The following is a 24,819-nucleotide window of genomic DNA, read 5'->3' on the forward strand; positions in this document are numbered from 1 at the left end:
TTCTTTTAGGAATGTTTTTTTTTAAGGTGAAAAGAAACTAAAAATTTTAAAATTTTGGGGAATTTCCTGTGAAGATAGTCTATAATTTTGCGAAACAAATCCTACAAGCCCTTTTTCGTTGGAAATGTAAAAACATCATTGGTAAAAAACAGGATACCTGAAATCTAGATATCGTGGAAAAAATATCATTTTCCTATGACTGCTATTTATCTGGTGTGAAGCGCAAACAAATCTATATCGAACGAGACACCTTATTGTTTACAGTTTAACGTACGATCTAAAATAGATGATTAAGCTTGTTTCAATATATATATTTACAAAACCAGTCCCACTGAACGCCCAGTGACTGATTCTGAAGGCCTATGGGGATAATCAATTAGCAGTTTGCGAATCAGAAGATTAGCGTTGCTATTTTGGAATATTCATCGTCTTCTCAAGGTTTCCGCAGTTGTTTCAGTTGTTTCAGTTGTTTAGCAAATTACACCAATGATTTCAGGGTTTTGATTGATAAGTGAGTTTATTTGGAAAACAATTCCTGATAGAATGCAAACATCCACAATTCACGAGAACTGGAAAAAATCTGAGGTTTTTTATGAACATAAATCCTGAGGAAATTGCTAAAGGCCTGGAATACCTTGCATAATATCTATCCTTCAGAGGTAGATTGAAAAATCGATAGCGACTTTCCGATAAAAACAACATCTGGTTTCGCCACCAGTAATTTCCTCACGAAGACATCCAAGGTTCTCAACACAAATATCTTCATTAGACGACTAAATCGCGCTGAAACACCGACACAATATCCACCTGCATATCTACATAAAGGTCGCTAGGAATCCCTCATTCTCCAGCTCAAAGATACTATTTATCTCTAAAATGTAGAACATCTGAAAAACAAACAATGTATTGTTCAAGTTCAAACGACTTATACAGAATTTGATACCTTTGCATCAGATTGAGAAAATAGTCTCATTTTGTAGCTAATAGTGACTTTTTGTGATCAGGTCGAAAAAAGTGACCATGTTACAAAAATGAACAGCCTTGACAGTTTTATCGTAAGTACAGGGCTAGTAGCAATTGCGTGCCTTTATAATAGGAACTTTAGAGACCTCATGATTGAAAACAGAGATCAAACAGGATCCAAAATGAGACGATATAGGAACCACGAAAACAAAAACAACCCATGCTTGCACTGATTTATTAGGATTTCCTCCAGAATTGTCATTTAGATTTTAACCAAGAATCTCTCTAAGGATGCCTTCAGAAACTACTGCAATGATTACTTCAGAACATCCAGAGAATAAGAGAAATTTCCCAAGGGTATTCACATAGAACTCATCCAGTATCAAAGGAATAGAGTCCTAAAGCCCTGTCCTATTTTAGTACCAAACGCTTAAGGTGATTATAGAACGAAGCCACACCTCAAATTTTCAAGAGCACTAGACTTGAGAACCAAACAGCGCTCCGCGTTAAAAATCTATCCTATTGGTCACTACCAGCAGGGAAGTAAGTTGATTGGTTTTCAACGCAAACTGTTGTCAGATACTCTCATCTTGTGCACTTGAAAATTCAAAGTTTGGCTTCGTTTTATAATCACCTTAAGTTGAGGCTAGAAACAAATGTTTGCTCAATTTTTAGATGCATTTCGTTGGTTTACGACAATGTCCGCTGTCAGCTAGGAACAACCCGTGTTAAAAAAGGTGAGCCTCTGTGGCGTTTTTGTCGAATAAGTGAACGTCAAACAAGATTAAAACTGTCAAGGTTCAAATTTGGATCTCTTTTGAATATGATATAACCGTTATTTGAGCGGGAAAATTTACCGAAGTAGTAACAAGAGCACGCTCTATCGTGTTATTTCATAAAAACCTAATATAAATGAATATTTGACTTATTCTAGATTCTAGATACCTTCTGAAGCAACTTAATGATGAATCCCCGGTGAATTTTTTTTTTCTATCTTTATAACGAGATTTTTAGTCCTGGGCTAGTTCCAGTGAATCAAATTATCATCAAAATAGACGAAAAACAAACAACAAAGCAAGCTCGCTCACAACCGTTTGTCACAACTGTTGCGGATAAAGACACAATCAAAAGCAAAATTGTCATGACAATTACAGAACGCAACATTGTTTCAAACTTTTCAACTCGCGATTAATCAGTTATTTTAAACACAAAACCAAATTTGTTTCATGGATGCTGTTTGATAATGTGTCAATGTTTACCAAGACGGAGAAAATTCTCGAAAATTGCAATGCGAAGCCCAGAAAATCGCTGCGCACGTGGTGATCGATCTTTGTCATATTCTGTTCAAGTGATGATAAACTCATGTTGCGGAATAAAATTGTTGCAACAATAATAGGAGGTGACAATGTCTTTGTTGCTGCGTGTTGGGTGACAATTGATTCACTGGCTAGTTCATCTCGGGACCAACGGCTTTACTTCCCGAAGGAAGTCGTCACTATAACCTTTGTGTCATAAGTGACTATCTCGGGGATAGGATTCGATCCCAGATCCTCAGCGTGTGTTCTAACCACTACACCAGGCCCGTCCTCTGGTGGAATTAAATGCGAGTTTTCTGGAAAAGTTCTTAATAGATTTCCGAAAACAATCAATGAAAGAAATTTGAAGTAGTTCCTTAGATATGCCGTTGACGAACTCAACGAATTTCTTCAATAACTCTGGAAGAAACCTTTTTTCTTGGAAGTTTGAAGTCTTTGAATAATCTGTTAGATTAACTACTGGGAAAATAGGCGGAAGACTGGAATTGGTGATAGTATTTTAGAAAATTTAAATAGGGAAAGTGTACCAGTTATGGCCATAGTGGTTCCCTATTTGACCATATGTGATATTTCGATGACTTTCACATTTTTAATCTTTTTGAATGTTTCAACATCAAGATATATCCTATATCTTACTAGTAAAACACACAAAACTTTTCAAAATGTGTAGACATTCAGATTATTACGTATGGCGAAATAGGGAACCACTATGGCCATAACTGGTACACCTACCCTAGTAATCCCTATAAAAAAACTCCCTTTTAGGTTTGTAATCAGAATTCGCCTACAAGTATCTAAAAAACAAACAATACCAGCCCTGTAAATAGATTGGCGGAAAATTTAACCACGTACAATTTCAGGGCATTTTTTGAAACGACAGGATTAGTCATAAAACTTCAAATTCTATCAAAATTGAGAAAAACCCTTGAAAGTTTACTAAAAACAAAAAAAAATGTCCACATAACGCACTCTTCTGTCCCACTGTGCGTTGTCTTCCACCACATTGCACGCACACTTTGACAGCACGAGACTTTGTGTGATGTAGTTCGGATGGACGGAACAACGGCGACGATGTGCGATGCGAGGAAGAAAGAACAAGGAGGAGGCAATGATGGCAGGAAGGCAGCAGCCAAAGTAGCCGTCGTCGTCGTCGTAGAAAATTTTTCTCCTCGCAGAAGCAGCAGCAACTCGTTGTGCTTTTCGGTATGTCGTCCCCACAGAGCAGCACCGTCCATTTTTCGCGTGCAATTTGTGCAACTTTTGCGACCGCCGCTTACCTGAATTCCACGCGTAAACGATGCACCGCTCGCTGGAGAACACTTTCCGCACGAAATTGCACCCGTTCAAACTGTCGCACTACCGAAAAGATCGCAATAATTTTCTTCGTCGGATTAAACCCCGAGGAGAGCCAAAATACCGCCGCCTGCGTGTTTGAGAGACAACAAAAACACCATGAATGGAAAATTTAGTACTAACGTTGGTCGACGACGACGAAGACGGACAGCCAGGCGAGAAGTTGCGAGAGAGAGTGTCGAAACACTTTGAGCCACGCTGAAGACTTTCGCTACAAACTTAGGGGTCTACATTTCAACTAACATTGTAACACATAAACATAATCGCAAACAACTTTTATTTGGACGTGAATGGCATTTTCAAGTTTTAAAACGACATTTTCAAATTTTGAACCAATCTGACTCACTATAAACGTGCAATCCTTCTAACAAATTATTCACATTCAACAACTCACACAGAATGGATTCAATTTTGTTGGACTGATTTTTAGCGTTCCAGTGTTCGCTCGCTCAGCGATTGAGGGGTAGGGCTCTAGTTGTTCTAAAAGAGCGATGGCGTCGCGCTTGTGACAGAGCTGTCAACCGTTTCGCACGGCGAGGCGGGCAAAACTTTTGACGAAGCGGGCACAATAAAGTCAAGGTCATAAAACTTAGGTAGGAATGAAAAAATATATCTGCACGGAAAAGATCGGGGCAAGGTATCTAGAAGGGAGGTAGTTCAATCCGTCAATCAGAGTATGGGGTCCTAAAGCCCTGTCCCAATTTTAGTGCCAAACGCTTAAGTTTAGGCCAAAAACACATGTTTACTCAATTTTCTAATGTTTTCCGTTGGTTTAAGCCCAAAAAATATTTTTTTTAGATTTTGTCACATCCTTTGTCTTAAACTCAAATTTTGGGTGTATTTTGTTTTCCGTGTCCCTTACGAAATGTCAGATAGGAACAACCCCAGTGGTCGATCTAAAACCCCTGTGGTGTTTTTGTCGACTAAGCGAACGTCAAACATGATCAAAAGTGTCAAGGTTCATTTGTGGACCAAATTTTTAAATTAAAGTTTAAACATGATATAGCCATTATTTGAGCGGGAAAAATTGCTAAAGTAGTTACAGTAACATGCTTTTTCGTGTTATTAAATAAAAACAAGATTTCATTAAAAATTTTTGGACCCAATTCCGCCATGTTGGAAAATAGTTGACAACTGGCAAGTTTGTTTTGCACGATCAAGTCAGCAAGCCATGTAATCCAGGAAACATCTCCCCCAGTGGTGGAAAAGTTCGCATCACGAAGCAGCTCACGAGTGTATACCGGGTACCCCCGTTGGTTTGATCACATTTAATCTGAACGCTTTTTAATTTGTACCCCGCTAATTCGCACATCGTTCAGATTAAAAATGGTTCAAACGTCATTCAGCTCATGGAACGGAATAAAGTGAAATGAAACGCTGTGGAACGGAACGCAGAATTAAAACATAACAGTGAAAGAGGTAACCAGAAAGACGATTTTAGGGTGACTAGATGTTCGAATTAAAAATGAACCCCGACGTTCAAATTAGCGGGGTGCAGGGTACTAACCCATAACAAACATCACAGACTCGCGAACTGGCTAGGTGTGAGCTGAAAGAGACTCGCGAAGAGGAAAAATATCAACGTCATATACAGTCCAGATTCCGCTGTCACAAAACGTCAAATGCAGCCCGTCGTTTTTGGCTGAAAAAGTGAAAAAAGTTTATTCACAAATTTCATAACGCCAAAAATGATCGTTTTTGACACCCACCCACCCACAAACAACCAATCACCACCTTCAGCGTTATGAAATTTATGAATGAGCCCAAAGTATTGTATTCAAAATAAACTATTATTAAGGCTAAGTAGCCCGTCATTCGTTTTGGCCACAATGATGACTTTTCAGCTTGCATTTAAAAGTGATAAAACTCAGTCTTGATAGTTAGTATTGACTTGAAAAAGTATCACAGTACGCGCTAACATGCATAAAGTATGCTGATACTTTTTCAGCTGTGTCAGTACAAAACTAACTGATTTTCTTTGATTCGAAATCATGAGATGAATTTGCAACAATCATCAACGACGCGTACAAATTTCAATGACGGCCTACTTCGCCTTAAAAACCTCAATCAGCGGAGAAGTTTTTTTCAAAGATGCTGATAAATCTAAACACAAGACTGGGCTGGTTCATATATCTCATAACGCTTAAATTGGCAATTTTGGACCACCCACCCTCTCGTGACGCTTTTTGTATTGATACTCTACATTTTTTGTATAAAGCTAAGTATGCTGTTTCGCTCAAGAAAAGTAAAGAAATTCCTTGACTGAAAGGGTCAAGAAATTTCCTACAGAGAGCCCCCTTTGAAGTGACATTTCTTCTCAACTGCGTACTGCGATCAGAAAAAAGTGATTTTCTTGACCATTTCTTGGGAGAAATTTTCCACGCATCGAGATAGGCGATTCCTTTTCTTGTCAGTAGCAAACCGGCCTTAAGCCGTAACAACGCTAGGACACCCATCCACCCCCTAAAGCGTTATGAAATTTGTGAATGGACCCACTGGTTATTTATAATATCTGCTACGTTTGCTAGCTTGAATTTTCACTCAAAATGCCGTTTATGCTTCGGTGTGATGCAAACGACGGGGTGAGTGGGAGTGGCAAAGATGGTCATGTGAGAGCTTGAACGGCTTGCGCGAGATTCATGTAAACACTGAGAGAAATAAGAAAAAGAAACTCAGCAATCACAAAAAAGAAGACCGTCTCCGCGAGTCTCGTCTCAGGGTGTGAGTATTAAGTCCACACCCGTCTGCTCGGGAGAACCTTCAAATCAAATTAACCATCAAATTGACAGTAAACTAGTGATGTGAAGTTTGGGATGGTACACAAATTATGTCACGCTAAATTTCGTATTTTTTGACCGGGGACGTTTTTTTTTTTGTATGAGTCTTTCGAAAACTTTGTAAGGCTTGTCACACTTGACATGACCCCCCCCTTGCAAGCGTAGCGTAATTTCTGCATGACCCCTTGTGCTAAAGGGGTAATTAAAACAAGAGACTGATTAGGATTAGATGGAAAGACGCCTTTGAATATCAAATGATTTGGGGAGAGATCAGTGATGGAAAATGGCGGACATTTCTGCTGAACTGGAACAAAAACAAAACCAAACGCTCCCTAGCGTCAGAGCACTGGTTTACTCGCATCTGTCGTGCTCTCGAGTAACCGAAGCTAAAAGTGATTCGCGAACGTGTTCGGAGCTGTTCAGAATCATATTGTGATTTTGGGAAAAAATCTGCTTCCCCTCCGAGATTCATAGTTTCCAAGGGTTTTTGACTACACACTAGTATAGTGTTACGGTCCGTACAAAAAATTTTCCATACAAAAGCTGTTACGTGGGGGGAGGGGGTCTGAAATTGGCAAATTTTGCGTTACGTTATAATTGAATGAGCCCCTGAGTGCCGAAAAAGTTACCATTCAACACGGAGACGGAATTTAACTCAATTTTGGGTTGTTTGAACGCAATTCCGTAGTTGAGCCCAATAACTCAATTTTGGCTAAATTTCCAAGGTCCCCACTAGGTAGTTTGGCTTTAATTCCATTAGAAAAATATACTCAATTTTGGGTTGATTTAACGCAAAATTGAGTTCATTCGACACAAACACAAGAAAAGTTGCATTTATCCAAATTTGGCTTATTGGGCCAAAGTACCCCTGTCGAGAGCACAGCGAGCAGCAACGGAAACGGATCTTCCCAGAAAGTATTGCCACAGTAGTTTCTTGATTTTTGAATAGCGGATTCAATTCACGATCACACTTATTGCGAAACACTACTTTATTTATTGTCCAAATACTAATAATTATTTTATTGTTCTAAATATTATTTCACTAATAGTTTTCAATTCGTCAAATTCAATTTCACATTTTAATTAGAGATTTCACAAAACTTTGCTGCTTGTATGGCGTTCTGATCCACTTGCGGTGATGGCGTCGAGATGGTGCTTCGCGGCGAGAAAGAGACCGATGTCGCTTTGCTATTCCCCTTTTATATTAGGTGTCCCGGAAGAAGGTTGTTCGCCATGATGAGCTTCACCTACGTTTTGGGCGTTTATCTCACTCGATGAACAGGGGTGTGCCGACTTGATGTGGTGGTGTTGCTCACATACAGGTGGCGTATAGCTTAGCTTCGTGGTATGCACGAACATACTGGCCCCTCAGAAACCTCGTTTCTGTCATTTCTCATTCCCTTTTTTGATTATCTCCTTCTTTCTCCTTATCTGTCATCTAGTCGACGAAGTTTCGATGCATGACGGGCATTTCGATGGCGGAATTGTTTTGGTTGGAGTTAACTTGGATGCTGCAAAATTGAGACCCGGTAGCGGGTTTTGAGAAAATTATTTATAATGGACAGGTGCTTACCGTGTCCTTCCTAATAGAAGGCCTTTATTTATTTCATTTTAGGATGATCCTCCTCAGGCAGCGTTGGCAAAACAGGAAACGGTTTTCGATGGATGGTGTGGTGTTTGTTTGTATGATGACTTCGGCGAAGGAGTTTTGGTGTTAGGTCCTCGGTCGGTGGTCGTTTGAATGATGGTTCGATTTGTCCATGGTTGTTGGTGATCAGTCGTTGATGCTGAATGAATCCTACGATCTTCGACGGAAAAGTAGGCGTCACGATTGATGTAAATGCTGGCCCCTATGAACGACCACCATTGAGACGATGTTTTGGCCATTCGGAAAACTAGCTGAGAATGCGATTTGCACTGGCCGATGAATTGCTGGTTTGATGATTCGAGTGATGCAGACGACATGGTGATACTCGCATAATGATTGTAGTTCGGAGTTCGTTGATGGAAATTGATGACAGTCTGGGTAGATGTTTGCCGAAAAACAGTCGGATGGATGTTTGTCGAGCAGCGTTGAAATCCGAGCTGAGATTGGCAGTGTGCAATCGAACCGCAGGAATGTTGTTCCAGCAGATTGTGATGCAAGCGAAGATTGGGTGTGCGGTTACACAAACGTTGTGGTGACTGAACGATTGTTTGGTTCGGTTGAATGGAATGCGGTACGGTTGGAGATTGCTCTGGAGTGTGGTGTATTCGAGATGATGATGAATGGAGTTCATTGATGACTCGCGTGTTGATTACAGATGTATCTCGCTGGTTTTGGACGTAATGTTTGTGTGTTCGCTGTTGATCGGTAGTTGGATTTTGTTTTTCGTATGCTGGTCTGTCGGTCGAACATGCTGCGATGGTAGCGAAGTGTGCGACGATAGGTGTGGATGGACGGGCCGTTGATTTACCACATACCACCCAGCCGAAGACCGAGTTGATGAGTACTGGTTGGTTGTCGCCAAGAGGTATTCGACCAGGATTGCGGAATAGCTCAAAGAAGATTTCTGCTCCAATTATGACGTCCACAGGGTTGGTATCGGCGAATGATGGATCAGCAAGTTGAATGCCGGGTGGCATGTTCCAGGTCGAAGAATCGACGGACGTGGCTGGTAGGTCTATTGTTACGCTTGGCAGAACGAGGAACTCGACGTTGGTGGAGTACTCGCCAACTCGAGAACGAATGCGAGAGAGAAACTTTTGCCGTGCGTGGGTGGTTGCTTGGCCGATGCCGGTGATAGGGAGATGAACTTTCTTCCGCGGAGCCTTGATGCGTTGAGACAAGCGTTCAGTGATGAAGCAGCATTCGCTCCCTGAGTCAAGGAGCGCGCGGGCGACATGTTGTGTGCCGTCGTCGTCGATTATGTTGATGATTGCAGTAGCAAGGAGAATTGTCTTCTGTGGGTCGCCAGCAGTAGCGCAGCTTATGGTTTCGGTGATAGCAGATGCAGAAGTGAATGAATAGTTGCTCGTTGATGTAGATGCCGTCGGGTTCGATTCTGGTGGTGTGATGGATTGCAATTTCGCTGAAGCATCAGTCGAACAGAGTTGGGTGTGATGTCGTCCACGGCATTTTCGGCAGGTTGACGATGAAGTGCAATCCTTTACCAAGTGTCCTTGTTGCATACAGTTACGGCAAAGCTGATGGCGGTTTACTTGGTCTTGCTTTTGCTCAATGGTTAGCTTAGAGAAAGCTTCGCAGACGTAGAGCGGGTGGTGGTCTGAACAGATTATGCACTTCCGTGGGTAGAGATGGTTCGCTCCGAGACTCGATACGGATCGTTGTACAGGTTTTCTTGGTTGACTTACTGGCTGAATGTAGTTAATATTTGACGGTTGAATCGACTGCAGAACCGTGACACGTCGTTGAAGGAAGGATGTTAGATCCTTGAAAGTGATGGCGTTCTGCGAAGTGGCGTAATCTTCCCAATCTCTCCTGGTAGTTGGATCTAGGCGCGTGCTTAGCATACGTATTAGGAGGATGTCCCAATATTCAGTATGTTCTCCCAGTTGTTTGAGGATCCGAACATTTGCCTCGAATTTCTCCGCCAAGCTGTGGAGTTCGGTTGCTGATTCTCGTTTGAGTGCGGCAAATTCGAAGAGAGCGTCCACATAGTTTTGCTTCAGCCGATCGGTGTTCTGGAAATGGTCCAGCAGAAGGTTCCATGCCACCGGATAATTAATGGCACTGATTGGGATGGACTGAATAAGCTGTAGCGCCTCGTTTGCTAGTGACGACCTCAAATAGTAGAATTTCTGTATGTTGGACAGAGCGGTGGACGAGTGAACCAGCGATACGAACAAGTCGTGGAAATTGAGCCAATTTTCCAGCTTGCCATCGAACACCGGAAGTTTAACGTCCGGTAATCGCACTTGCGATGCAGACGGGAAGGCTTGAGGTGGTGCTTGATTGATCGGAGAGAGACTTTCGTTGAGTGCGTGTTTATTGTGGGCCAGTAGAAAACCTTTGATGCGATAGTAGGCGGTCTCCAGCTTTGACCGCTCGTCGAGAAGAGTTTCCAAAGCAGCTTCGTCTACCATCTCGAGCTCGCTCTGGACTTCATTGTAGTCTGACCACAGTTTCGTTAGGTGTTCCAGCCGGACGGGCACTTCGTCGGCCTGGTGTTCCTCATCGTATCCATCGACGAAGATTCTGATGAGGTTAAGCGATGTAATTATGCTCCTCTGCCGCACCTTTAGGGACTTGATTTTGCGATCGGTAGACATGATGACGTCACGAAGTGGATCTGTAAATTATAGACCAGCGTAACCCACACAAAACGAATAATAGCGGAATAGGAATTACAATTACCTCCTAGAGGCAATGAATTTGCCTTGTATTGGTTACGTAGCAGTTCTACGGGTCGGCCGGACGTACGGCCGAGAATGGTTCCGGAAGGAGTGCTTCTTCGACGGAACGGTTGATTCGAAAGATGGCGGTTTCACGGTAGAACTTTCTGGAATTCACCAGCAGCTTCACAATGGCGGTAGCTTGGTTACTCACAGGCGCAGGACTGTCGGACTAGCGGAGTTTCGACGCTATCCGGCTCGAAGGACCATATGTCGAGAGCACAGCGAGCAGCAACGGAAACGGATCTTCCCAGAAAGTATTGCCACAGTAGTTTCTTGATTTTTGAATAGCGGATTCAATTCACGATCACACTTATTGCGAAACACTACTTTATTTATTGTCCAAATACTAATAATTATTTTATTGTTCTAAATATTATTTCACTAATAGTTTTCAATTCGTCAAATTCAATTTCACATTTTAATTAGAGATTTCACAAAACTTTGCTGCTTGTATGGCGTTCTGATCCACTTGCGGTGATGGCGTCGAGATGGTGCTTCGCGGCGAGAAAGAGACCGATGTCGCTTTGCTATTCCCCTTTTATATTAGGTGTCCCGGAAGAAGGTTGTTCGCCATGATGAGCTTCACCTACGTTTTGGGCGTTTATCTCACTCGATGAACAGGGGTGTGCCGACTTGATGTGGTGGTGTTGCTCACATACAGGTGGCGTATAGCTTAGCTTCGTGGTATGCACGAACAACCCCCATTGGGTATATGCAGCTCTCTCTATATTTGACAACATTCGTGTGGGAGAAAGAGAAAACCCAGAGATTTTGGGTTAAAACTATAATCGATATATTTAATTTTGGGTAAAGTAAACTCAAAAATTAGGTAAAAATATTTCTCCGTGAAGAATCTATTTATTCACATTTTAATCATTGGCCCTTTAGAATTGTCACGCAAGAAGCCTAGTTCAGTTTCCTACCCCCTGAACAGTTGTACTAAATTAGTACCAGCTAGTCGCCACCAGAGGGTGCGTCGTGCTACGGCTGTCAAAAAATTCGCCTGTTTTGATCTTGTTTGTTTCTCTGTTTCATCTTCCAAACACTTTTTGTTTAGAGTAGTTCAGTGAGTTTGGTAGTTATTTAATTCTGTTGTTAAAATTTCAAAAAAGTGTGCAAAAATGACCTCGGCGGAGGAAGTGGATCCGGTTCTGACGGCCAAACAAACCTTGATGCTGGCCCTCGGGGAAAAATGGCCGCTCTATTTGGCCAACATGAAGCTGTGGTTCCGCAAGAAAACCCTGAAGGAAGAGTTCGATCTTGAGTGCCGAAAGTTGTTCAGCTCGGATCAGATGCACCTGCACAACCGGTTCCTGTTGGCGATTCTAAACAAAATCGACGCCGTTTCACCACCGCAAAGTATTAATAGCTATGGGACAGAGTCCAGCCATGGCAGCAAGAGTGGAAGCTCTAAGAAGCGGAAGAGGTCATCTAAGTCGTCGACGGATCGGGCCACTTTCGAACCGGCCACGGTACACGATTTCATTCCGAAGGAACTGGTGGATTACGAGCAGGTGGCCAGTCAGAGTGCAACGATTCCCACAATTCGGTATGCTGCCCAGGAGCTGTTCCTCCCGGACAATGGTCTCGTTCTGGGCCGATTGCTTGTAGGCGCCTGGGAAAACGGTCTCCTGAATGTGGACGAGAATGCCGTGGAATTGATTGTCCACGCGGTGCAAGTGCTGCTGAAAAACATTCTGACGGCGGTCATTACCAAGCGGAAGCACTTCCGGACGACGGCCAATGGGACGTTTGCGTACGACATCGGGCACCCGGTGGCGCATCCGTTCAATCGGAACACGGTGACCAAGGCGAAGATCGACGACGAACCGATGGAGCTGGACAAGGAAATCACGACCGTGTGCTATCTGAAGCCACCGCCCGGCGAGTCGCTGTTTCTGGCGTCCTGTGGGGAACCGTAAGTAGCCAACAATAATGTTAACCTTGCTTAGTCCTTAACAAAAGTAAGTTGTCCATTTTCACTTTTGTTTGGCCTAAATGAAAGGCACACATTCAGATATCCTGTGAGAGATTCGGAGTTCATCACCAACAAGAACCTGCTAAATCTGGAGAAAGTTCCATTGAAGCGCCTTACTTCAGGGTTTTTAGCAGGTCTTTTTTACGGAGTTGGTCTCTATTTTAGTCACTTTTTCTTGATTCTGCTTGCAGTGAATCCTTCTGACAAAATCTAAGGACTGTTCATTTTACAAAGTGGACACCTTGTTTATGCTATATCTTTGTTATTTTTTGGTAAAATCGCAATCGATTTTCTACGCATCGTTCAACTAGTATTCTACAATGTTATGAAAATATAACAACTTACAAAATGCTTTTGGTTGAAGATCTAAATAGTTTTTTCCCAAAACTCCAAAGAAAAACTGTTCGTCAAAGTTAAGAATTATTATTCGCATGAAAAAAGGCCTAATTTTTATGAACAACTTGTATGTTGGTATCTTTTACTATTCTACTAAAGGCAGAGCTTCAAAAGCATCAATAATATTCCACCATTTTCTGACATTAGGTCATTTTAATGATTTATTTCTTTTGGCCCAATTTGCTGTTGCAGCATTTTTTTACTCTCAGCAAAAAAGCAAAGTAAAAAGTGTGTTAAAAATTGGTTTAGATTACTGAAGAAACTATATTTGTATGAAAGAGAGCCAAATCTTGACTTTTAATCACATTCTTAGGTACAAATTTTACTCTTTATGGTCGTTTTTATTAAAAAATCCCATACTTTCAAAATCATTTTCGCATATTTATCGATCCAGACCAAATTGTAATCGTTTTTCTCCAAATATTTTGATAGGTAATCTCAGAATAACAAATTTTGAAAATAATACATGGAAAATAAATTCAATTCCAGTGAAACAGTGTTCCCAATTTTGATGATTGTTATTGAGCTTTCAGAGGTCTTCTAAAAATAAAGCTTTAGTTTTTCTATTGTGCTTTAAATTTGACGTGGGGACCAAATAACCAAATATATGAAGGCGTAGGTAACTATTCATAATAATACTATATTAGTACTTTCGCCAGGACGTATTTTAAACCTAAAAATTCTCCTCGTATTTGTCCACTTAAATTTGAAATATATTTCTTTGAAAAAAATCGATGAAAAATGTTTTAATGATATCTGAAAAATGGTTGTTCCAAAAATCACTAGATATTTTTTAACAGGCTTCTGATTGATGATGCTTTCGAAAAACAAGTCTTTTTTTAAATAAAAAATATAGAATGTCGAATTTTCCAGCCAAATTCATATAATCATTGATTTTGATAACCTCAGAAAATCGACCATTCTAAACGTAATACCTTATAAGTGTGAAATTTTATTATTTTGGTAACTTTTTTATTACCACAACATTGTACAATACTAGTCGAACGATGTACAGAAAACCGATTGCGATTTTATTAATAAATTAAAAATATATTGCATGTACAAGGTGTCCACTTTATAAAATGAACAGTCCTTAGAGGTTTCTGAAGAAACCCTACAATATATACGATATACAAAAACAAGCTTATTGTGTGAGAAACAGCTACGTTGAAGACCATATCCTTCTGGTAAATCGCCACACCTCCAGCTCTCACGCCTGAGCGTTTGAACTGGTTATGCAACTGTAGCCAGCCATGTCAACGGAGGAGTGATCTGTCTAGCCATGTCTCACACGGTGCAAGGAATTCTACAGAATTTGGACTGTAGCAATATTCATTGCATGAGCATTTAGGCTGTGTACATTGATACTCATCAATGTGCAGGCAGGGCCGCAATGGTCCAGTATTTCACGCCGTTCATCTCCACGCGTCCGTAATTGATGATTGCCCAAGCGCTGCAGCTCGTTTATCAAGTTAACCATCTTGGGAGAATTGCTGCCTTTGGCGTGATGGAACTTGAAAGAATTGGTAGAGTTTAACAAAAATAGTCCTTGCAGTGAAGTAACCCGCGACAAACCGACATGTACCAATAGCTGACCCTGGCTTTTGTCATAGTCGTACACGACCTCGGGGAAAGTTCCACCTTGCGACTTATGAACAGTAAAAGCACAGGCACTAACCACCGGAAAATGAATGCGTTTGCATTTGATTATGCCACTCAGTTTGATACTAAAATAACAATTCTCTACACAGGAGTAAAATTGGAATTTCAAAACCAAGGGCGTTATGTTAGTGCAATATTTTAAACTCTTATAACTTTTTGCTGGCTTAACGAAATTCTTTGATTAGCACCTGATGCTCTGTCGATGAAATTTGCGGCGGCGATGACGATGGCTGAGTGAACGCAAACAAGCGGTGAACCACAAAGCGAGAATGACTCACCCGACCGCGTTCACAGTTCGACCGCAAATTCTCCTGTGGACTACTTCCTCTTTGTAGAGACGCCAAAACAAGTCTCGCATAACTTATGATCTCGCCCTAAAAGCCATTGGTAACCATGTGTGTAGCTCGTTGTTTCTAAGCATTTGAATGGAGTTACACGTTATTTAACACCGCTATGGTGAAGAAATGATCATTCTCTACCTGCCAGTGATGTTGATTTGGATGTTTATTCATTCATTTGCTCAGAAACAACGAGCTACACAAATCTCGCATAATCTGAGATAACGCCCAAAAAGCCATTGGTAACCACGTGTGTAGCTCGTTGTTTATGAGCAAATAAATGAATAAGCATCCAAACCAACACCACCGGCAGGTAGAGAATGATCCTTTCTTCATCATAGAGTTGTTAAATAACGTGTAAATCTATTCAAATGCTCAGAAACAACGAGCTACACACATGGTTACCAATGGCTTTTAGGGCGAGATCATAAGTTATGCGAGAAATGGTTACCAATGGCTTTTAGGGCGTTATCTCAGATTATGCGAGAAGTCTTACTTTTATGCTGTTCGGAACAAGAGCGACATTTATTATTCTCGCAACCACGGTAGACACAACAATGTAGGCTATTCCCACGTGTAAACAACGATTTTCCATCAAAACATGTGTCGTCATTCCTATCGTCAAGCATGAGGCTTTGAGAATAGTAAAGGAGAGCAGGCCTTGCTTTCTTTTGCACTCGTTCGAGTTTGCGATAGGAATGACGTCACTGCCAAATGTCATTTTTCGGAGTATAATGGACCGATGCACGAGTTCTCTATTTGACGTTTGAGCGGTGTTGTGTTATTTAAGTGACCATGACAACGAGTGAATTCGGCACCCCTCAAATGTCACATTAGTGAACTCGTGCATCGGTCCATGGACCTATGCACGAGTTCACTAATTTGACGTTTGAGCGGAGCCGAATTCACTCGTTTCCATGGTCACGTAAATGGACCTGTGCACGAGTTCACTAATTTGACGTTTTAGCGGTGCCGAATTCATTAGTTGCCATGGTCACGTAAATAACACGGCACCGCTCAAACGTCAGATAGTGAACTCATGCATCGGTCCATACCTTGTTTTTTTACCGTGCTCGCAACCTAGAGACTTCTATGTCCCTACCTACTACATCTCTCCTTGTCTTTAATAAAAGTGAAATAATAAGTTGACCTAATTTCTAGATTGATAACTCTGATTTTGTATGTCAATTTGAGTTGTATCTCCAACTTCAGTCTGCCATGGACATTCTTTTTCATTTCCTTAGGATCAATAACCATTACCATTCTGATTTTCTTCATCGTGTTTGACACTGCGTATCTATCATAGGTCGTAATCGTTCGCCTATCGCCATGCTGTGTTTTTTCGAAGTATATCATGACCCAGTGAAGATAACTCTCAAAACGGACCAGGATTGTCATCCTCTACGTTTCATGTAAGACTGAACAGTAGCAATTTTAACATGTTTTTTTTTTAAGTAACGGACTGGATGATACGTGTTATTCCTACGGATCTCTTATGAGCATGACCGAATATTCACGAACACCCGACGTTCTTTTTCCAGAAATGGACCAGCATTATTTTATCCTCTACATTTCTTATGGAGAAGTAGACCAGAATCATTCAAAATGTTCTCTTCACTCTCTACTCTACTGAACGGGCCGGACGATTAGTGTTATTCCTTCATTTCTTCCTAGAAATGGCCCGAATTTTCAAGATCTCCCTACGTTCTTGTTATAGAAACGGACCAGGATTTCTATCCTCTTCGTTTCTTATGGAGAAGTAGACAGGAATCAGGTGTTCCCTTTACTCTCTGCTGTTTGACAAAGAGCGGACCGGACGATTTGTGTTATTCCTTCATATCTTCATGGGCCGAACTTCCACAATCTTCCTACGTTCTTTTTTTCAGAAATAGACCAGGATGACTATCCTCTTTGTTTCTTTCGGAGAAGCAGACCGGAATTACATTTAGTATTCCTTTAACTCTCTACTATTTATTAAAAGCTGGAACTGGAAAGTTCACAATATTCCTTCATTTCATTATTGAAATGGACCGAACTTTTATATCCCTATCTGCCATTTGCAAAGTAAGACCATAGTAATTTTTGTACACCAAAATTAATTGACGAATTAACCTCATATCACGCATCGTACTTATAATTATTTTCAATATACTCCTGCATCCGCATTAAAGTACTAATTTCATATTATTTTTGTTATAACGATTACGGCAAAAATCTATGTTATATATTAATTCTTCTTCAGCTCAGTATTAACATTTTTTTCTAATCTTGATTTTACATGTTCAATGTCATTCTTCCGAATCCTTAGCTGCTGAGTATGTTTTTAAGTAAATAAACTCTGTATAACTGCTTGTATATACATTGAAAACAATGTAACATTTTCCTAGAAAATACCAAATGAAATATGAAATAAAATATTAAACGAGTACAATCGCAATAGTCATTTGGAATTGTAATGATGGACCATCAATAAATAACGACAATTTACACCGGCTTCAGCTACAAACACAGACTATTTATTGAGAACTAGTGGCCCAATGAAGAATATATCGTTTGACGAAGAGTCACAAGTGCGCAGATAGAAATAATTGTTTATTTGACCATTAATACAAACAAAAGCGCTGAAAATTATAGCAGTCAAGAAAATCGATGTTAAATTCTTATAAATTTACTGAAATGTACTCTTTTTCCATTTAAATTATATGAAAACTCAGAGATTAATTAGCCCTGAGCCAAAAGTCTCTTACATAGAGATAAAATAATAATCAAATTAAATGACTTAGTGTATTCTTTAAGCTGGTGTTCTCCGTGTTCTTATTTTCTCAATTGATATAAATATGCATTGATGTACAATGAAGAGTATTTTTGCTATCCATTCAGACTCAGGAATACTGGGACTGCACTCTGTCATTACATCTTCTTATTATCATGATTATTAATAGTAATTTGGAATAAGCTATTCCACCACCTGTCTTTTAATGTTCAATATATGAGCACAACTTTCTTTGAGATTATTATAGTTTATTGATTTATGTTTCTCCTTTTGTTAGTTCAGCATACATGTTTCTCAACCTATTTTGATTATTTAAGAAACTGTATTTGGAAAGTCATAATATGGATTTCTTTTTTCTACAAATTAAGTTGACACATTATATCATTGAAATTAATTCTACAAAAAGCAAGACAAAAAGGCTATCATTTATAACTGTCACATTGAATGCACACAATGTTTCACTTAAATTAATTATTTAATTGACTCTTTATTATGGGGAAATTCAGCCCGAGGCTGGTTCACTTAAATAAAGAATTCTCTACTCTGACTAATGAAAACACATTATTTTACTGCGCATTCTTAATATTTAATTCTTAACAAAAAAAAACCATCATATTATGATAAATCATGTTATTAAACAAAGTTTCACTGTCGCTTGCAAATTGTCACAAAAGAAATCACTTCTATCAGAATGTTAGACATAGAGTTCGTTGATTGTTCAGAAATAGACATTCTCTGATGTTTGCTAAACTGTTATTCACTATGAAAGCACTGAAGCCATAAAATATACCGACTGTCAATTGTTTAAATTTACTTCAATTTAAAAACACTTAAAATGCAGGGCTGTTACAACAGGCGCGAATTTCGCGATTCTCGCGGATTTCGCGATTCTCGCGGATTTCGCGATTTTCGCGGATTTGTAGCGGATTTGGCCAGCCAAGCGCGAAAATCGCGGGTGAATAAAATTCTGTCGCGAAAATCGCGGATTTCCCAAATCATGCGGCAAAAATTGCAGTTATATACATACAGTCGTGATTTCATAATTGGGAAATTTCCATTTAAAACAGAAAATTAAAGTCTTCTCCTTGAGAGCAGTAAATTTCAATTAGTATAGGTAGTCACTGATATAAAAAATACTGTTCAGGGAAATTAAAAAAGCAGTAACGATTTATTTGTAAATCATTTTCATTTTATTTGGAGTCATTTTTCTTGAGAGTCGCGAGTCAATCAAGAGACTTAAATTCTTAATGACCCTAATCTAAAATTCTATTCTATTGACGGCGATCTATGGGTTCTTGACTTTAAGATAAACTGGAAATAAAAAAATATACCATTCAAATCCAGTAAGTTTGAAGTACATTTCTCATCCGCTAAAAATCATGAATATAATATGTCAAAATATTAAACCGTGTTGGTATGCTAAATTTGTTCAGCTGGACTACATAAATGCATGCCTTCAAAGCCTTGTACGGATAATATGCGGACACTCTGTGCAGCGATTGAATCACCACAACACACCGGTTAAAAAGTTAGCACCTGGTGAGATCGCTCAAAATAAAAGTTTTGCTTGGTAATTTTTTGTTCAGCAACAATTTTGTAATAAAAAATGGATCATTTATAAATTTGTTACTTTGGAGAAAACTGTTGAATACCGATGAGTGAAGAAAAATTCAAAAAATCACACTGCACAATCAGCTGCATGATATAAAAACGACTGTCATTTTGAGCGATTTCACCTAGGTCTTATCTGCCCATAATCGCATAACAGTCCCATGTCGACTTTTGACCGATTTGCGTTTTTTGCATAAATCAACTCAACATCAACTCAAACTGCTAAAAAAGTAGCCTTTGTTCCTAACTTGTACAAAAACAAACCATTTGTTTTTTAATATATAAATAAGATCTTGTTAAAATTTCATCAAAATTGATTTTTAGGTGGCTCAGAGATGGACATATAGAGTTGAACATTTTGTGTCAAACGTCGAGAGATTTTTAAATGTATAGTCCAATGTACTGCCAAAGACTAATAAATATTACCGTAAAACGGGGTAACTTTGATAGTTTTTTTTTCGAAGAAAACTTGAATATTTATGCATGATGTTTTAAAGAATTATAGTTTATATTTTTAAAATAAGTACTGGCATCCTAGATATCGATTGCAGTTGATAGATTGCCGAAAGATTTATTTTGAATGGATATATAATTTTTCATATAATCAAAAGTCGGCTTTCTGTTTTGGGGTAACTTTGATAATGGAGATTCTACCCCATTACCCCGAATCCCATTACCCCGAATGCCATTAACCCGAACGCCATTACCCCGAATTCCAAAACCCCGAATGATCCATCACCCCGAATGACATTACCCCGAATTCCAATATCATGGGGAAATGTCATCAATATCATCATGTGAAGATAATTGCAAATTCGGGGAAAAAGCATTCGGGGTGATGGAATTCGGGGTAATGGTACATTGGGGGTAATGGAATTCGGGGTGGTGGCATTCTGGGGAATGGCATTCGGGGTAATGGGGTAGAATCATAATGGAGTATAAATCGAACAAAATTGAATGAAATTTGTAACATTTATAGGGCATTGTATACCTCTAGCCAGTTTATGAAAATGCTTTTCGCTAAGAGATTTGATACCATACTCAAGTTCTATGATAACTAGGCTGTCAAATATAAGTGACCAACTATTCAAAACTACATCAAATAGTGACCGTAGAACAGATTGTTTGTAAGCAATTCAAAAATGCTAAAATCGTTTCATTTTTTTTAAATTCGAATAAAAAGCCTCAAATGTTCTCAATTCTAATGAAAACAGCTCTTACATGAAGTGTCATACTAATATTCTTTAGTTTTGCATTCGTTTTACTTAACCAATTAACATATAGTATGATATTTGGTTTAGTATGTGGTGGGCAACGCACTATCAAAGTTACCCGCATTATCAAAGATACCCCGTTTTACGGTCTCGAAAAAAATGTAACAATTTCCATAAAAACATTTTTTTTTTAAATATTAAATTATTAAAACAATCTTGTCTTTTTATCTCAAATTGATTAAGTATTAAGACTTGAAGTTTTATAAAAATAAAAACAGTTCCCATACAATCGTACTTATTCTGCGCGGCGTGTGATGTGAGACGAGTCGAATGAGGTGACAATTGTCGACTCGCTCCCATTTGTTTAACATTAGTCGTCTCACGTCACCCTAGATGAGAGCGACTCGTCTCGAATCACACGCCGCGCAGAATAAGCATAAATGAATGGCCATGCATTCTAAAGTTATTGTTTAACTGTCCTCATCTCTCCTGTCCGCTCTCGATTTTGTATGCTTCTAAAAATTACTGTGTATGTTTTTTTTAAGTTATCATTAATAACTACATTTTGCATCTTCTATTGTATGCAAAGATCATATCGCATTGTGTTAAGTATAGTTGCAAACTATGCCTCCTCTCTGGTTGTAGTGACACTAACATATATTAAATAGCACCATTTTCTACAAAAAATATATTGAAATGTTGATGATAAATAAATTTCGAGTGATATTGTTGAATACGATTTTCTCCATGAAAAACTCGAATTATTGGATTTTTCCGCTTTTTACCTTTTTTCCTGCTAGTGACGCAACTGGAGTAGATTAAAATATTTTATCATTTAACTCTACCCTTAGTGTTGACAGAAATGCATATAACAACTTGTCTTGCTCAGTGGTAGATACTTTAAGATAACGCGAAAATAATCATTTAGTACCACTAAAAACTAGTTTTTGATCAAGCACGTTTACGCAATATTTATAATGAGTATTAAAGAATTCAATGAAACAGAATTTTGTTTTTTGGCGCGGATCGGAGTTCCTAGACGCGGATCGAATTTTTGAAGTCGCGATTTTCGCGGATACGATTTTAAGATTTTTGTAACAGCCCTGAAAATGTCAATCAACAAAAACCATTTCTCTTCCAAATAACCAATGTTTGTTTGTTAAATCGTTCTAATGTAGATCGGAGATTGTTCGTTGCAAGCCGCTTTTTCGAAGTGTTCAATTAGTGGCAGCTGCTTTATTTTTTCATTTCTGCATCAAACATTGCACACAACATGCAAAACATATATTCATATTTACCATTCCAAATCACAAGCAGTTTTTCTGTCCAAATCTAAAAATTATTCGATGAAAATGCGTTCACTGTGTTTCGGTTGGAGAATAGAATACAGTGAACACATTTTCGTGTATTTTTTTTGGATTTTGAACGAAAAAACTGCTTTTGAAAATTCCGAAATCAATGACGAATCCTGCCCCCTTAACAGGAAGGGATACTCGTGGATAATCATGGCACTATCGACATTGAAAACTATTTATGATATATTTTTAATCCCAATGGGTTTCATCTGCCACCACTTGCCACCCGAAAAAATAAACGACCCCGAAAAGTGACTGATATTTGCACTTAAATTACTATAATTCCTTTCCCTTACATTTTAGAACCTTAGTGTCTTCGAGAAAATGATTCATTTTAACTGTTTACACAATTTTGCAGAACAATGTTGCTACCGAAAACCTCACATTTTCATAATATTCAAGAAAAACTGTTTTTTGGGGGTCGTTCATAAAATACCTCCATATTTTGGAAATGTGACTAGATACAGACTAGGTGTCTTCGGCAAAGTTGTTTGTATTTAAATTATCTACAACTTTGCCGAAGACACCCTATTTAAAGATCGTCATTTCAGAAATTTTAATTTTAAAGCGCCGCCTACGGCAAAGTTGCGAACTAACATTTACCGTCAATATATGCGCTATATTTTTAGAAAATTTTCGTCCGAAGACACCGTTCCAGAAAAATCACGTTTAAGAGTGCTACTGAATTAAGTTCACGATTTCGGCCTATCGAAATACTGTGCAGCGTTGCAGTTGAAAATACTATATTAGAGGGTTAAATTAAATACACAACGCCACTTGATTTGTGCAGACTAAATTTGCATTTATTTCAAATATTTTGAGCATTCAATTTTACCATGGTACCATTACGACAGTTAAAATTACTATACCATGGTTAAAAACTTGCAGCAAGCCAGATTCGAACCGAGGATCTTGCGATTGTCAAGCGCGAGCGCTTACCGCTCGGCTATCGATGCGGTTGGATTTAGAGGGACAAACACGCAAATAAAAAGCGTTCTTGATAGCTCAATCGTGATTGAAATAGTAAATTTAAAAACTTGTTCATGGTTCTCATTACTTCAACGCTTGTTTCAGTGCAGGATGTCCCGGGCGCCCACTGTCAGTTGTAAGAACTGTGAAATTAAAGACCATTGTTTTGTTTAATTGTTTGCTATGGTTTGATTATCAATTTTTGATCAGCTAATAATGTGCCAAAAAGTTGAAGCACATTCAACATTTCGATAGTTTTGGAAGGAGAGCAAATATTAAAAGGCATCCTGCAAGCCTTGAAGCAATTAGTGATTTTATGGCGACACTTGCATTGCGACACTTGCTCGATTATGGATCATAAACATCAAACAAAACTTCACATTCTGATTGCACTCTCGATTCAAATTACCCGAAAATGAGTAAACACATGGAGATGTTGACTACGCTAGTCGTCCCGTGCCATGGGCCTGCTCTGGCTTCAGACGGCATCTTCTCTCGCTCGCTCGACAGTTTGGTTTGAGCGAAGCAAGACAAGCGGGGGGTCCTTCGCTATCGATGTCTGTGCCTGAGAAGCACGCCCGGTCAGAGCAAGCCGATCTGTTGCTTGCTGAGATGCGATCCAAGCGGAGAGTGAAAAGCAAATGGCGTCAACTTTTCTCTAGCATTCCTATTTATAGATTTGCTTGAAATCTACGTTTTGTTATACACCAGTTATTAAACTTTGTGTGCAGGTATCTGGGATTCAGTAAGTTAACGACATGAATCTTTGATGCCTTGTCTATCGACTGAGGTGCTAATCAAGGAATTTCGCTAAGCCAGCAAAAAGTTATAAACGTTTAAAATATTTCATGCCAACGTAACACTCTTGGTTTTGAAATTCCAATTTCACTCCTGTATAGAGAAGAAGACGTAGTTCTACGTCAAAACCGTAAATCTTAAGATTTGGACGTCATATATTAGCTTTTCTGTCATAATACCGAGGAAAAAGAAATTGTTCAGATTGGCCACATTTCGAAACCTCATGAACCCGAATCCGCATGGACCATACTAGACCGAAAATTTCAGTGAATGCCCTCCGGTAAAATGTTCCCTATTTCAGAAAATGTTTATGCAAAAATATTCATCTACCGAATAGCACTGACGTGAATACACAAAACTAAAACTAAAACTATTCATAGTCAACGTGAATATCTATTGAAATGGACGGTTGAGATTACTCGATTGGTTGCGAAATTTACTGATTGTCAAAATTAAGGTCTCTAAAGGGATTTTTTCCACTTGTAGCAGATTTTCGGTGGCCCGAGTGACCAAATCCAAATCTTCCGGAGGGTTTCTGAAACTAGATGTGTGTCTTTCATTATATGCCAAATAGATCTGAAATCGGTTAACACACTGATTTTTGCGAGCTGTTTAAATGATCTAATAAAACCTAATGTGTCCTAATTTCATACTAAGGTTAATAACTATTTTATTTTCAGTTATCCAAACCAAATCAAGAAGATCACGGTCTACGACGTTTACAAGACGCTGCTCAACAGGAACATCATTCCATCGCATTCCGTGTATTCGATGAACATGGAACGAATATCGAGTTTGCTCTCTTGAATAGTTAGATCTTGTGCGGTAAGTAATGTTGCCTCTTTGTGTTAAGTCATTTAAATTTAATTAGCTTGTAATTAAAATAGACATTTAACGGAATTTCGGATATGATATCAA

At 39.1% G+C, this 24,819-nt stretch overlaps 2 protein-coding genes across 3 annotated transcripts in view; one reads left to right on the forward strand and one right to left on the reverse strand.

Moving 5' to 3' along the window:
• The window catches only part of LOC23687627 (GIGYF family protein CG11148), a 160,368-nt gene extending 156,618 nt beyond the window's left edge, over positions 1-3,750 (reverse strand). For both annotated transcript variants that reach the window (XM_021857487.1, XM_021857484.1), the window contains exon 1: positions 3,557-3,750. The gene's annotated coding sequence lies outside the window, so the exon portion shown is untranslated. The remainder of the gene's footprint in view (positions 1-3,556) is intronic.
• An 8,069-nt stretch (positions 3,751-11,819) lies between these two features.
• Positions 11,820-24,801, forward strand: LOC5576288 (transcriptional adapter 1). Its single transcript, XM_001662528.2, has 2 exons — positions 11,820-12,725; positions 24,582-24,801. The coding sequence occupies exons 1-2, from the start codon at positions 11,929-11,931 to the stop codon at positions 24,706-24,708; spliced, it is 924 nt and encodes a 307-aa protein (XP_001662578.1). The 5' UTR covers positions 11,820-11,928; the 3' UTR covers positions 24,709-24,801.
• Positions 24,802-24,819: the final 18 nt, after the last annotated feature.

The sequence above is a fragment of the Aedes aegypti genome, chromosome 1 (assembly GCF_002204515.2).
Source record: "Aedes aegypti strain LVP_AGWG chromosome 1, AaegL5.0 Primary Assembly, whole genome shotgun sequence".
Lineage (NCBI taxonomy): Eukaryota > Metazoa > Arthropoda > Insecta > Diptera > Culicidae > Aedes > Aedes aegypti.

Excerpts from the sequence above, each read along its gene's own strand:
- LOC5576288 (XM_001662528.2), top strand. The coding sequence starts at position 11,929 with ATGACCTCGGCGGAGGAAGTGGATCCGGTTCTGACGGCCAAACAAACC. Across the intron at positions 12,726-24,581 it reads CTGGCGTCCTGTGGGGAACC|TTATCCAAACCAAATCAAGA; the intron begins GTAAGTAGCCAA and ends TTTTATTTTCAG.